This window comes from Stegastes partitus, unplaced genomic scaffold, assembly GCF_000690725.1.
Source record: "Stegastes partitus isolate 25-593 unplaced genomic scaffold, Stegastes_partitus-1.0.2 Scaffold13, whole genome shotgun sequence".
In the NCBI taxonomy this organism is placed as follows: Eukaryota; Metazoa; Chordata; class Actinopteri; family Pomacentridae; genus Stegastes; species Stegastes partitus.
This window is the reverse complement of record NW_007577744.1, coordinates 492,960-508,010: the sequence shown is the minus strand read 5'-3', so window position 1 is coordinate 508,010 and position 15,051 is coordinate 492,960. Positions and strand designations below refer to the sequence as shown.

The following is a 15,051-nucleotide window of genomic DNA, read 5'->3' as shown; positions in this document are numbered from 1 at the left end:
ATGAATAAAACAAGATTACTGGATTCCTACGTGTGGAGAGAGATTGAAAAAGAGAGAGGGAGGGAGGAGTTCCCAGGAGTAATGAAGTTAAACCGGCCCCTGTTTTTTTTTTTCTTTTTTTTTCTCCCTCTCACCAGCTCAATCCTTATAGGGTATTCTCCAGGGAAAAAGTTGCTGAAGAGACCGAGTTACTACAAAACTACTGCATGTGTGTGTGCATGCGGTACGTTTTCAGCGCCTGTTTGCTTGCTACCTGCCAGAGTGACAGAAAGATCACAAGATGAGCTAAAGTGGCTGTTTCTGGGAGTTATGAAGACTGACCGAAGCACAGTTTTTAAAAAAAAAGAAGATGTTATTTAATGAGAATCAGTCTAAAGCTAGAGGATATGTGTAAGAATGTTCTCGGTGGAATCAGGCTCAGCTGATGTGAGAAATGTGCGATGGAGAACCAGAAATGGAGAAATAGAGCCATGGGAATGAGGGCATGGGAAAAAGATTGGAAGGGGGGAAACTCAGCGAAGAGAGAGAGTGAAAGAAGGTAAAGCAAAGGAGAAGTTTAGTGTTTAAAGATGGATTCCCTCTTTAAAATCTGGGTCAGCATTCCTATCAATCACATTATTTTTCCTAATAAGGTTAAATGATGAGCTCTCAGGATGCAGGAAAACTGTTACAAGAGGGTTCAAAGATTACAAGGTTGTGAATGAAATCCTAGTTTAGCCACATTGTCTAAAAGGTTAATGTCTGCATTTGGCCAAAAATGACTGCAGGTAATGTGAGTTAAAACTGAACCAGGAGTCTTCCTCGTTGGGCTCATTGCTGCAAGCCCAAATATCATCAGTAAAAATTGTAAGCAAAATGTTTCCATGACTTTATTTAACTAAGCGATGAGGATGTGCTTAAGAACACAGTGTCACTAAAATAAAAATGTGAAAAATTTCAGCTTGAGTGCATGAAAGATACGGGCAGTAAAATGCTGTCAGTCTGCCTAATCAGGTATGTACACTCTGTCTGTCTTTGATAAGTGTATCTGTCTGTGTGAGTGTGTGTGTGTGTGTGTGTCTGTGTACCTCTTCCATGGCGCTGATGAGATTTTGAGTTGATTTGCTGATGTCACCCCCGACAGTGGTGGGTCCCCCTCCCTGGTAGGTCGAGTCGGGACCATCGTGGCCACTCATTTCCACTGTGTAACTGGCTTTAGTGGGCCAGAACAGCTGGTTGTGCATGATGAAATAAACTGCAAATACGTACAAGCCCTGTAGAGAAAGAGGGGGAAAAAAAAAACAGCTTTAAGAAATAAGTTCTCCATTCTCCATTGCTCTGCTCCACAGTCTCTTATAAGATCAGTTCAAAGTCTGTTTCATACATGGAATCTGGAACATATCTGGCTCCATCTATCTGTAACGGAAAAACCTCTGATGTTTGAAGTTTGGTTGGCCTACATTGCTTGGGATCAAAGACCTAAATGCTTAAAATAGAAAAGTACATGTTTCAGTTATAAATTTCTTCCAAGTTACATTGAGTCATACTGTAATGTTTCATTACTAGCATGCACTTTATTGCTTCTGCAGCAGAAGTTGGATTAGTATATATTTTTTTTCTACATCATTATAAGCAACAATGTGTTTTACAGCATGATTAATGAGGAATTACTTCATCGCTGTGCCATGACATCATTGGCACTCTGGTATTTCTGGTTCCTCCACTTCCTCGTCATTACCAAATCTTCTTGGTCAACAGCACCGGGCTGTGAATTACCCCAGAACACCAGAGTGTCAAATGCCACAAGGCCGTCCTGTATTTCACAACACTTATCAGCGGGTGATGACGGCAGCCGCAGACAAAGATGGAACGCACAAGACAGCAAAGCACGGATGTGTGAATGTGCGTAAATACAGGTGCAGGCAAACGGGGGACCCATTCACTCACAGAAATGCATGAAAAGAGAGTCTCATTAAAAATGATGACAAGAAACTAGTGTAAAATGATTTCCTGGGCATCGTGACAAGTACAGAATGTTATACCAAATGTGGTTCAGACAGCAACTGTGACGGATTGACTGTCTCATTCAGTCATCTTCCTTTGATCTTATAAAAAAAAAAAAAAGACCAAATTTCCTTAAATTATCAATTTGTGAAAAATGGGCTCTGAGCAGAGTCTTACCAGACATTTGCTTGTTCTCAATCAATGGCAGCGAGTGAGGACTCCCCAGACTATTCCAACCTCAAATCTAACTTTTTGACATGAAGTGAATGTCTTTCATGAGAAAGCACAGATCACACTGCTGACAACAAAGGGCAGCACTTGCCAGAAAAGGAATCATTACCTATATATTAGACGTTTACTGACATATAAAGGGGCTTTTACACAGTGCGGATGGTTACAATCAGCGTCACCAGGAAGACAACAGGAACCATAACTATGTGTTTATGGGCGCACTGTAAAACTGGAACATCCAGACTATGAGCAGGGGGAAAAAAAGCGGCTGCAAACAGATAAAAACCACATGGAGCACCTCACAGGTCATTAGCTGTGCTTTATGGCCTGATGTTTTCTGAAAAACAAAGCTACATAAATGTATGTACTGTATGATCCTCGTGTTACTGTACCTCTGAGGCCTGTGCTTGAGCAGCAAAATGAAAACTTAATACCACTTCCCCTAAGAAATGGGACATTTGAGGGTTAGAGGTTTGGTTTAGTGTTGTGCAAAGTGTGTGTGCTGTCACGTCATGACTTTTTGTTTGCATTTTCTATGCATCACGTTAAAGAAAACCCTTCCTTAGTGTTATCAGATAAAACACTGAACAAGCAGCCAGTTGTGTATTCATCTCTGGGTGTGTGTGTGTTGCCATCCATAACTGCGGCTCCATCACAACAGTATTGTGGGTGATTAGCACAGATCATTAGCAAGCTGTGCAGCCTGAGGAACAGGCTTTACAACCATAGGATTGTTATGCAAGTGTTCCCTGATCACTAGAGAGGCCACGTCTTCATAGATGGAAGTACAACCCTAAGGAGAGCACCAAGGACAGGGAAGGTACTGAAGGATGGAAGAAAGACCAGGAGAAGAGACGTTTTAGTACAAAAATATAAGTTAAAATAAATGAAGTGTATCCACTTTGAGGGAAAAGTGGAAAACAATAGATGACGATGTGCCACCGGCTGTGAGAGGAGACAGAAACTAAAGTTGCTGATAGAGAAATAGAAGTAAAATTAAAAAAAACTCTCAGGTTTTCTGAACTGTTCTTGTTCTAAACTGAATAAATGATGCAACATTCTCTTCAGTTCCTAACTGGGAAAAATGTCCTGTGCTGTGTGCAAATAATTGTCTGTGCTCATAAAAGCAACAGTTCTATTTCCCTTAAACCCTAATTATTTCCAGGCTTCACACAGCTGATTGCATGTGTGGACATGCGTAGGCCAGGGTCTTCTTTTCCATAATAAAACACAGATATCCTGTGTCCTATTTTTAGATAAGTACCAAGGCTGAATGAGGAAGCAGAGGTGGAATTGAATTGTAATGAAGCATGGTGCTGCTTCACGGCTGTGGATGTGACGTTACAATAAGGTAAGGTTTATCGGCAGCGGAGCCGCAAAGGAGGAGATAATGAGGGGTGGTGCTGCGGTGATTCGATTATTGTCTTCTAATTCAGCCTGATGTGACACAGATGTGTAACGGAAGAAAAGAGGGATGGAAGGAACATGGGTAGAAAAAAAATAGTTAAAAAGTCACATTTTCCTCAAGATAACGGCAAATGTGATCAGTTTTGCTGTTTGGTTCAGCTACATACCTTCCTGGAAAATACCGGTTGTTTTCACCATGCTCAATAACCAAAAAGTAATGCGTGCTCCGAAACACAAACACAGCCGCGCACAGCTGTAACATCTGCAGCTGTTTAATGGTGTTCAGTAATCAGCACAGGGGAGGTGTGCCACACAGCTACATCAACAACAACACCAAGGTAAATATGGAAAATTCTCCTAATGGAAAATTCACGGCATGCAGGAAACAAAAACCGCCTCTTTGCAGCAGAGAGTACAGTATAACAGCTTCCAGCCGCAAGGCAGTGAAACACAATGGAAAATGGCAGCATTAAAGACCCGAATACAGGATAAGATCAGATGTTTTCAAAAGCAGCTGGTGGAACTTTTGCCTCATCTGTCAGCAACTTTTGGCTGAAATCTTCTTGTGTAAAATAATAGCAAGAAAAAGAATACAAATAATCCTTGAATTAGGATTTCTTGCAGGGGCCCGAAGATGCATTACGACAGAAATGAACTTCTCTCGTATGTCTTTGCAGGCCTGCATCTGCTCATGAATCACGGCGGTATAATTGCTGTTCCAGGTGTTACTGAGTATTGGATGAGAAGACCATTTTCAGTCTTGTCTATTAGGCTCCCATTTGCTTTCATTAAACTTTCATTCGGTCTCTAATGGAAGTCTCACAATAACACAAAATGTCATCCCTCTGACTGTTGCTCATTTCCCCTTCAAATGAAAGTTGCTCCATAAAAAACGACACGCACGCATAAATGCAATTGCGACCAAGCTTGGTACATGACAACAGTATGTGTTTAGGGCCCCCTTTGTTTAGCTTTGTAAAAACTGGGTCAAAAGAGTTTGTTTGCTGCTAATCAATGTCCTTGGACACAGTCTAGCTCTGGGGCTCTTTACCTGTTCCACTCTGATGAATCCTTCCTTGTTCCTACTGCAGACCCCAGAGGCTCCCACTTTAGTCGGAGCTTTGAGGTTGCAATGCAGGCGCCTGAATTGGAAATCAATCGCCATAGTTCTTTTAAAACGAGATTTTTTTCTCTCTCTCTCATAGAACACAGAGTTTGAGAAGTTGTCTGTGCTTGTCAGCTTATTGCCACAATGTGTCCTGATTGAAGCCGAGGCCAAAATGAACGCAGGAGGAGGGAATCTATCAGGCTGGCATGAGACCTTTTACACTGTATTCCCCAATCTCAGTAGAAATGTAGCTGACTGCCATAATACTGGCGGGATGGAAGGGCGCTTTATGTGTTATTGTGTATGTGTATGTGTGTGTGTGTGCATGCATGCCTGTATGATTGTTATTTGAGTCAAGGCAGAGACGGGCAACAGACGACTTGGAGGCCTTGGGGGGCCGGAATCAAACACAAGAACAAATTAAGGTAGCTTCAGAAGGAACAAAGAACTTTTATCTGAAATGTTCCTGTGGGATTATGATAGGATTTTTACCTCAGTCAGAAGAAAAATTAAGCTCAAAAATGTGACATCAGTTGAGTTTAGCAGTGTAACACATAAACATCCCTTTAAATCTCTGTGGACAAAGTGTGCCACTGAACTGTAAACAGATTTAAAAACCTGTGATTGACACACTTGCTCATGTAACCAATGACCAGTGACTTTAAAAAACAACACTGTCACATGACTGGTCAGCTGCAGAAACTGACCACATGATGTCACAGAGTGGGACAAACTCTATTGGAGCTCATAAACAAGTGCTAAGTGCGACATTGACCATCGGTGTTGACATCACTTCTCTTCATTAGTCACTGTACCAACAGGAGGAGTTTGCTTTGGTGCAGCGCTGTTGTCTTTGGCGTGTGGATGCCACATATCACCACGGGTTACCACAGACCTCTTACGGCACACTTTACAGGCAGATGGTGTCCCTCAGACGATGACAGAAGAGACCGCAAACATTTATAGACTAGACAAGAAAGAAAAGATCCCATTGTGCCACAGAGCAGAACTGGCAGACCTCAACTGACACCCCTGTAAAGAAGACATTATTCAGTCGCTCAAGAAGCAAGATATTTTTAAAACTGAGTCCGTGTGCCAGGAAGTTCAATTTAAAAGGTTAAGTGAAATGGAGAACTTTTGATGTCCAGTACTAATGCTACTGATGACATGGAGCCATGCCAAAACATATTTAAATTGTAGAAGAGCCTCTAAAATGGAAATAGACAATTTATATGACTGTAAAGAAACTGCAGACTGCTTTAATGGAACAATTTGGTAAAATTCTCACAGATCATCCTGGAATCTTCAGGAACAGGCAGTCGATGAAAGACACTATCTTAACAAAAAAAAAGAAGGAAATTGACAAAAAGGGCAATGCTGATACGCACTAAATATTTTTAAAAGGTATAGTAAGATATCCAGTCATGTAATGTATGTAAACTCTAAAGGCTAATGGGCAACATATTGGACGGATTTTGGAAGGAAAATATCTCAGCTTTATGTTAAAATCCCACCTCAAGCTTGAAAAGCTCAAGCTAAAATGGTTCATTTGGATTCATTAGAGAATCTTCACCATGTTATGCTACAAATAGTTTCATGCATGCTATGACATTTTTACATTTAGATTATTGTGTCACCTCTTGGTCACGATCCACAACAGCAAAACTTCCTGGTGATATGTAAAATAACTGAGCAATTCAAATTCTGGGCAGCCAATAAACCAGTAAGATCACATCCCTGCCATGATCCTGAGAAATTAAATATGTTAGGTTTTGTTCATTTAATTAAATTTGCTCATCTTAAACTCATCTATAAATACCTACGTAATCAGGCTCCTCTGGTGCTCAGCGGTTCCTCTCAGAGTTCCTCATTCAGTAACACGAGGATCCAACGGGAATTAGGTAACGTGCCCTTACATAAATCCTATACCGCTTTTTCTGTTCAGGGAATCAACACGTGGAGTTCCTTACCTACAGAACTCTAACTGGATCATGACTGGGAACATTTTAAATTCAAATTAAGACAGTTTTCACAAAGAGGGGTTAATCATGTAGTCATGAATGATCTGGTGCTTCTTATTCTCGGGTGTTTTTGTTGGATTATGTCCTGTGCATTTTGTCTTGCAGTGTTCTGTATGTGTCTGTTGTTTTTTTTGCTGAGTTCTGTATTTTAAATGTATATATTTATTGCTGAGTTTGTCTTTTGTATCACCCCTTATGCATATGTTGCTGGATTTTATGCATCTCAAAGGTCCAATCTAGGGCATTACAAATTAGCCTCGGCTGTAAATGCTGTGTTGTGTGGCATTACTTCATGCTACATAATTGCCCTTATACAACTACAAACCATTATGTAATTCCTCCAACTTGGACACACTACGAGTGTAAATGATTGTGGGTTTCCAGCCACAATAAGGAGCTATCTAGAGACAGTAAATCTTGTGCCTCATTAACGTCCTCTCGTCATCTTCCCTGATGCTTGGAGTTCACAGTTGAAAAAAATGAAGGGAGCAACGAACTGAGACAAACAGGGAGACCACAAACAGGTGCAAAACTCAAGTGGAAAGTGGTGAGAGAGACAGAGACTGCGGTGAGAGGCTTCAGCGAGATGTGACACAGTGATAACCCTGCCTCTCTTCTACTTCAAAGCTGGGCTTCAAAGTGGGATAAAGTAGCCTTCATCATAGCCCACACCCACACCCACTCCCAACTCAGCAAAACATCAACATGCACACTCACACACGGACCAGTATTGTAACCTCAAATATTAAATTGTGCAGCTGTGGTAACTTCTAGAAAGCCCTATATTACAATCTATAAACGCAATGAGCAGCGACCACACTAAAGATTACTATTATGGTAATCCAAAAGTACACTCTCTGATATTTTTACTGTGCCCCATAACGCCCTCTAATCCTCAAACTGTCAGAAAATTTCAGATAAGTTTGAGAACAGTGAAGTTTCTCCAGGAGGTAAACCAAGATGAGGGGATGCTAGTGGGGAGCTGCTGGGAAAAAAAAATGAGAGACCTTAATGTAACCTTAATAAAGATCATTCAAGTCAAACTTGGAAAAAGAATAATTCCAACGCATTTTAAGCTTGGGGGCAAATATCAAAACACTTCTTTAGATTAGTTTTCACTCCATTAATTTCAATTGTATAGTGTATGACCACGAAGGAATTGCAATACAAAGTAAGTAGACAAATGAGCATGCATGAATGCAAACAAATACAAAAAGGCAATGATCTCACCAGCAGGCAGTTGAAGATGACGTAGAGGATGAGCATCCACAGGTACCTGTAGCCCATGTGGAGTCCTGCCCAAAGCCAGACCAGAGAAATGAGCAGAAATAGATATAGGACCAGCGGCACCTCTGCAACACAAGAAAACAACAGAAAAGGATGAAAACACAATATCAGCAAAAGAAAACATGAAAACAAGTGAATAACGTATACGAGATGACTAAATGTATTAATTTTATGATGACTGTAAAATTCAGCTACAACTCTTTAATCCTCGTAATGGAATCTAGATGAGTAAAACACACACTTAGATTTTCTTGTTCTGTGTTTCTGGGTGGTACGATACAATATATAGTGCTGTATAATCTTCCTTTGTTGCAAAAGCTTCTGAAGTCAGGCCTGATAAACCCAAGAGCAGAGCAGTAAGAAGAGAAAGAGGGGATGCTGGAGTCATTAGGGAGTCTTGGGAGCTGTTTAATGAACCAACTGTTACGGCCCCAATTTAACATTGGTGTATGACTTTTCTGCTCCAACAGTCCTCTGAGTCCATGTGGTATGCATGTGGACTCATGTGGATCCAGATTACTAAAGCCTCCTCACTGGAGAGGAAACGCATGAGGGTGGCTAAAAAGGCCTCAGCCACACACACTCATACTTAGGTATGCCAGTCGGCAAGCATGCACTCAGCTGCACTCTCCACTCTGGGATTCATCTTTTAAGCATTTTGTTTGTGCAAATGGTGGAGACAACTGGTGTGTTGGCATGTTCATCCTCATTTGTACATATTTTACATTTTGATTATCAAAATGGAGACAGAAAACCGTCCTTATCCAGGGGTGCAACATCGTACATTCACCTAAAGAAAGCCTTGGCTGCTGAGATACTTATGCAAAACAAAATACATATATGTATGTCTATTGTATACATATATATATTATATGTATGTGGTATTGGAGCCATTGGTACCACCCATCCAGTCTATGTACAACCAAAGAGAGAGCTGTGTTCGTATCCTTGGCACAAAGTCAAATACGTTTCTGGTGGGTGCTGGACTACGCCAAGGTTGCTCCATGACGTGGTTCTGTTGGCTTCATCAGGCCGTGACCTTCAGCATGCAATGGGACGATATGCAGCTGTGTGTGAAGTGACAGGGATGAGAGTCAGCAGGTCCAAGTTTAAGGCTGTGGTTCTCTGCCAGGAAACCAGTGGATTGCTGTCTCTGGTTTGGGGGCGAGTTGCTGTTACATTCAAAGGAATTTAAGTGTCTCGGGATAGTCATTACAGGTGACGGAAAAATGGTGCGTGAGATGGACAGACGGACTGGTGGTGAGCTGTAGGCGAAGCTCTTGATTTACCAATGGGCAGTGGCTGAAAGAATACGATTGTGGATACAAGCAGCTAAAATGGGTTTCCATAGGGTGGCTGGGCTCAGCCTTAAGAATAGGACAAAGAGCTTGGACATCCAGGAGTGAGCCTGGAGTAAAGTCTCTATTGCTTTGCGTCATAAGCTTCAGTGGTTTGAATATCTGATTAGGATTTCTCCTGGGTGGCTTTCTTTGGAGGTTTTCAGGACACATCCAACTGGGAGGAGACCCCAGTGTACACCCAGAAATTCACTTCAGGGAAAACACATCTCATGTCGCCTGGAAATGCATTGGGCTCCCCCAGGGGGAGCTGGAAAACATTACTGGGTAGAGGGATGCCCTGCTTTGCCTGCTGCCACTACAACCTGACCCTGAATAAGCAGAAGAAAATGAAAGGATGGATGATGGATCCACAGAACATTACAAATATTGTTACTTACAATGCTTAAAAAGGAGTCACAATATGACCTCGTAGTAAGCCTACATATACACGAAGCCTACTGTTGTCACCTCAACAACAGGGAGTGGGGCTAACTATGTGATCCATGTCTAATTGAAAAAGACCAGACTTTAGTACATACAGACTTAAAAGATATTTTCACATACATGTAACGCAACTTCTGCTACAAAAGCATACAAATGTGCTGTCACGATAGAATGCAGGCTCTTTGGTGTGGCTGCTGCTGTGTCTGCTGGGGACACAGACCACACAACACGCAGAGAAATGTTTCAGCATGTCTTCTGTATTTGCACTGTGTTAAGCGTTACTAAGATAAGACAAACCCACCAAGAGGTCTTTCAGCACGTGTTTCTAAACTGAGCCTTGCTATAGCAACTGGTGTCACCGGTAACCTACTTTCTGTGAGGGCTGCTTTCAGGCATACAGTATGTCATGCTACACAAGCGGAGGTGAATGCTGCATATTAGATTTGAACTATTAAAGAGAGACAGATTTATATTTCTTTAAGCCAACGTCGCTCATATTAATCATGATTCATGATGAGAATTCAAGAGAAAAACACTGAAGCCGAGACTGACTTACATTCACGCATATCTAGAGAGCATCGCTAGACAGGAGCAGACTGAGCCAACTGTCAGAACACGTCATCACAACAAAAAGAGAGACTGATGACAAATAAAACAGTTCATTACCATCCAGATTGTTTCCTTCAGTAGGAAATAATGAGAGCATGATGGTAGCAGCTGTTGAAACAAGACATTAAATTACTGAAAAATATATGGTCCGGTCCATACAAAGAAGAGACTGGAAATTAGAAGGGGAAAAAATGGTGCTAGTGATAAGACAAGTGAAAATAAAAACAGGAGAGGGATTGAAAACATGGTGTGAGAACTGAAAAACCTTCATCCCAAACTTACATCACTTGCTATTTGGTTTTAGGTCAAGGGTGAGTTTCGACCAGAGGTGTTGTTTTAAGTGCAACTGCATTTCCTTTTGCATAAAATAAAGTTTCAACTCCGTAAAGTGCATATTCATATAGTAGTCTACTCTACTACTTGTTATGCATTTTCAACACTGAAGGAAGCAAGAGATGTTGTTGTCAATAGGAAAGCAATATCTGTGGTGTTCTGTGTTTCCATGTTTCTGTGTGTGGTTATGTGTGTTGAGGTGTTGATCAAACTGCAACTGAAAAATTATGCCTGTGCGAACGTGTGGAAAACTGCAGTTACTCAAATGGCCACTTGAGGCTGGCTATAAAAGTGAGTAAATCCCCGTAGACCTCCATGTTAAAATGCCAAACTTTACAGCAGGAAAAAACATGTTTACAGTCAGGCAAAAGAAACAGTTTTGGTTTCCCAATTAATGACTACTGTACAAGGGCTGAACTCACGCATTTAAATTGTATTCATGCTCAGAGGAAGAGGTGGATACCATCGTATGACAGTTTATGGCCCACAGGCTTTTGCAATGTCCGCCTCAGCTCCTCTCCTGCTTCACTTCTTTTTCATTTTAGGATTAGATATTAGGGGGCTGCAAGGTGGCTCGCCTCGCAGCTAGAAGATCCTTGGTTCGCATCCCAGTGAGGACACCTGGGATCTTTCTGTGTGGAGTTTGCATGTTCCCCCCGTGCAGTGTGGGTTCTCTCCGGGTTCTCCAGCTTCCTCTCACAGTCCATAAACATGTTGAGGTTAACTGGTGATTCCAAATTGTCCGTAGGTGTGAATGTGAGTGTGCTTGGTTGTCTGTCTCTAAATGTCGCCCTGTGACAGACTGGCGACCTGTCCAGGGTGTCCCCTGCCTTCACCCTGAGTCAGCTGGGATAGACTCCAGCCCCCCGTGACCCTTGTGGGGATTAAGCGGTGTATAGATAATGGATGGATTGATGGATGGATGTTAAGTTAGGTGGAGTCACGCACCATAAATGTTGTTTCCAATAGAAAAATTCTAAATTATACTGCTCAAGTCACTCCAGTTGTGGAGTGCTGGTAGATGCTATGAAGGACAGAGTGTACAGTTCACTTCACAAGTAGGATGGAAACACAGGGCACGAGGCCCAAGTTTGCACAAAAAGCCCTCACTTAGGTGCCACTTCCACCAATCCATCATTTCCACTCTGCTCCAAGTTCTGCTCCTTATCTTTTCGGCTCAATCCAATTATACTTTCTTCGTGATGCTTCCTTCTTCTCATTTTCTCCCTTTTCATGCCTTTCCCCTTGAAATCTACTTCCTGTAAGTTTTTATTCTTCCGACCAGTACTATGGTTATTGTTTTCCAATGCTTCAGTATTATTAATTCACACCTAGTCCCAGTGTGCTTTACGCCCACTGTGGACATTCTGTCTCATTTCGGAATATCTTTGCTCACAGTCGCAAATCTGTTTAATAAGCCCCGCTGTTTCTCACCATTTTTGTCTCAAACTTTCTACTACTTCTACCAGCATAGACCTTTTCTATATCTTTTTTTATTTCTTTCTTCTATCTTGCACATCTGTCTTCATCTCCTCCCTCCATGGTTTGGTTTTTCCAACCATGTAAGCACATTCCAGCCTGTGGACAGGGCAGAGCTCCCACAGTAAGAACAGGTTCCCAGAGCCAAATGGAGACTGACTGCAAAATGCTGACTGACTGTTCAGCTTGATAACACTAAGAAGAAGCAAAATGAAGCAGAGCATGCACAAGTTTTCAGGAGTAACTGTATGTATGCGTGTGAACATGCATGAATGCATAAGCCTTTGCATAAGCACATGACAGGTTCTTAGCTTTCTGCTGGAGAGAAGCTTAAATGATGTCATGGGTATCTTTCTTTCTGGTGAAGCGCAGAAGTAAACATTTAAATCCCCAATGGTGCAATTTCTGACTCAAACAATTTTGTTGTGATTTTTGGTCAGCATGAGGGAGCGGCTTTTCTTCACAGGCAGGCAGACAGGCTCCAGCTTATATTTGATCAGAGTGGGTTCTTGGTGTGAGAAGACAAACTGAGAAGAGTGCGTGGGTTGAAGAAAAACAGCCGGGAAGAAACTCAAGACAGTGCTGACATTACTGTCGCAGAGAGGTCAGCAGTTGTAATAACAACAAGCCGTAATAAGCAGGTGTTGAGTGCGTCCAGTTAGAGCTGGGAATGATTAACAAAGGGAACGAGGTATTGTCAAAAATAAAACCGAAACAATAAGGTAAGATAAGATAAGATAAGACTTTATTGATCCCCATAGAGGAAATTCAGGAAACCAAAAATCAAAATTCAAAAACCCTAACCTTACATAACCAAATATAGTTCTCTACTTTTATTGCTATTCAACATTTAATCATGATATATTCAATTCTTTTTTTTTGCTGAAAATATATTTTTAAAAAAGACTCATTTATGTCAAACTGAAAATGGATTTCTACAAGGTAATGTCAATTATTTAACATTTTTAAATGTAAATTAGTGATTGCACATGTATTCACCACTTTAAAGTGACACCTGATTCAACACAGGTACTGGCCAGTCAGCGTTAGAAGTCACACAGTTAGTGAAATGGAGATCATCTGACTGTAGTAAATGTGTCTCAAGTGATTGTACTATAAAGACACCTGTATCTGGAAGGTCCAGTCACTGAGGGATCAGTACTCGGGGCTACAACTACACCATGAAGACAAAAGAACACTCCAAGCAACTCCATGAAAAGGTTATTCAAAAGCATAAGTCAGGACATGGATGCAAGAAAGTTTGCAAGTCACTGAATATCTGCTGGATTACATTTAGATCTGTCATTAGGAAATGTAAGGAATATGGCACACACGTAAATCTGCCTAGAGCAGGCTGTCCTCAATAACTGGTGACCATGCAGGAAAAAGACTAGTTAGAAAGGCCACCAAGACACTTATGACTCCTCTGCTTCAGTAGCTGAAATGGGAGCGACTGTGCATACAGCCGTTGCCCGGGTTGTTTACCAGTCAAAGCTTTGTCGGTGCTACCTGGCAGAGCTTTTAAAGTTTTAGAGTGTGATTGCAATGTTCAGATGTGCAAGGCTGAACATGTTTAAGGTGCATCTGCTAAATACAGACTTGAAGGGATTGAGTACTTATGCAGTTATTTATTTTACATTTTACATTTTTAATGCACTGACATGATACTGTTTTCTGTTTTCACTATGAAACGAAAGGGGTAACACGTAGACAGTGTTCTTGTCAAATTAGCCAAATTAAATTGTTTATGATTCACAGTTGAGAAGCAATAAAAGGGGAAAACTCTTAAGAGGGGTGAATACTTTTTAGAGGTACATAAAGCTGAATATTTTTGACGTGTGCTTCATGTTCTCCATAACATACGTGTAGTAAAACTCGGCACGAAAAAACTAATCCAATCCCATCCCACTGAAAAGAACATTACGCAAGAGTTTGCACTTCAGTCTTAATAATGAGAGTGAAACATTTACACGTGTCTGGCATTCAAATGAAGCAACTGTGTGGATACAAAACACATTGAGCAACTTATACAACACTCTGCAATCAAACATTGTCCATCACGTGTATTTGTTTATTTTCAAATTCCCGACCAATCAATGATTGAAGTGCAGTCAGGAAATACCCGATGCCATAAAAACTGAACAATTATTTATCATGGTCATTCATTCAGCTCCGCTCTGTGGATAACAGGTGCCTGTACCTCAGGTGACTGCAGGTTGGCAGGACGGTGCACGAAGCACACATTGGCACACTCACTTGATTTCACTGACAGCAGGAGTCCTGGTATAGTTCACACAGTCCTGTGAGTTTTACATGTGGGACTCCCACACATGCAGACACACACACATACACTGATTAGCCTATAGCTTATCATACCAGTTGTTGGCTGTAGTGAGGAATTTGAAAAGGTGACCTCAATATTTGTTGTGCAAATGGCATCAGACATCCTACAAGTTCTGTATGAATCTGAGCTGTTTGGAAACATCAAGCTTAAGTCAAGTCTTAACTGACCGTAAAGAACATCTAAAGAAGAGTTGCAAGAATCTATGAGATCAAAATAAAAACACATCTGCCATCCAAATGAAGCAACTGCGCAGGTTCAACCATATAAAGCCAGTAATACATCAGTGTCCAATCAAACCTTCACGCGTGTTTATTTCTGCATTCCTGATGAATCAGTGATCAAAGTGCAAACAGGAAACAGCTGATGCCGTAAAAACAGAATAATAACTTATTATTGTGATTCATTCAGATCTGTTCTGTGTTAAACTGAAAATCTCCTCAATGGTGTAACAAAAGAACCTCATGT

The 15,051-nt window shown here is 41.3% G+C and overlaps 1 protein-coding gene across 1 annotated transcript in view; it reads right to left on the bottom strand.

Annotated features, from left to right (window-relative positions):
• Window positions 1-15,051, bottom strand: part of adgrv1 (adhesion G protein-coupled receptor V1) — a 102,185-nt gene that overhangs the window by 5,092 nt on the left and 82,042 nt on the right. Inside the window, exons 91-92 of the mRNA XM_008288546.1 lie at window positions 7,981-8,102; window positions 1,068-1,253 (exon numbers count right to left, since the gene is read on the bottom strand). Of these exons, the coding sequence (XP_008286768.1) occupies window positions 1,068-1,253; window positions 7,981-8,102 (308 nt within the window). The remainder of the gene's footprint in view (window positions 1-1,067; window positions 1,254-7,980; window positions 8,103-15,051) is intronic.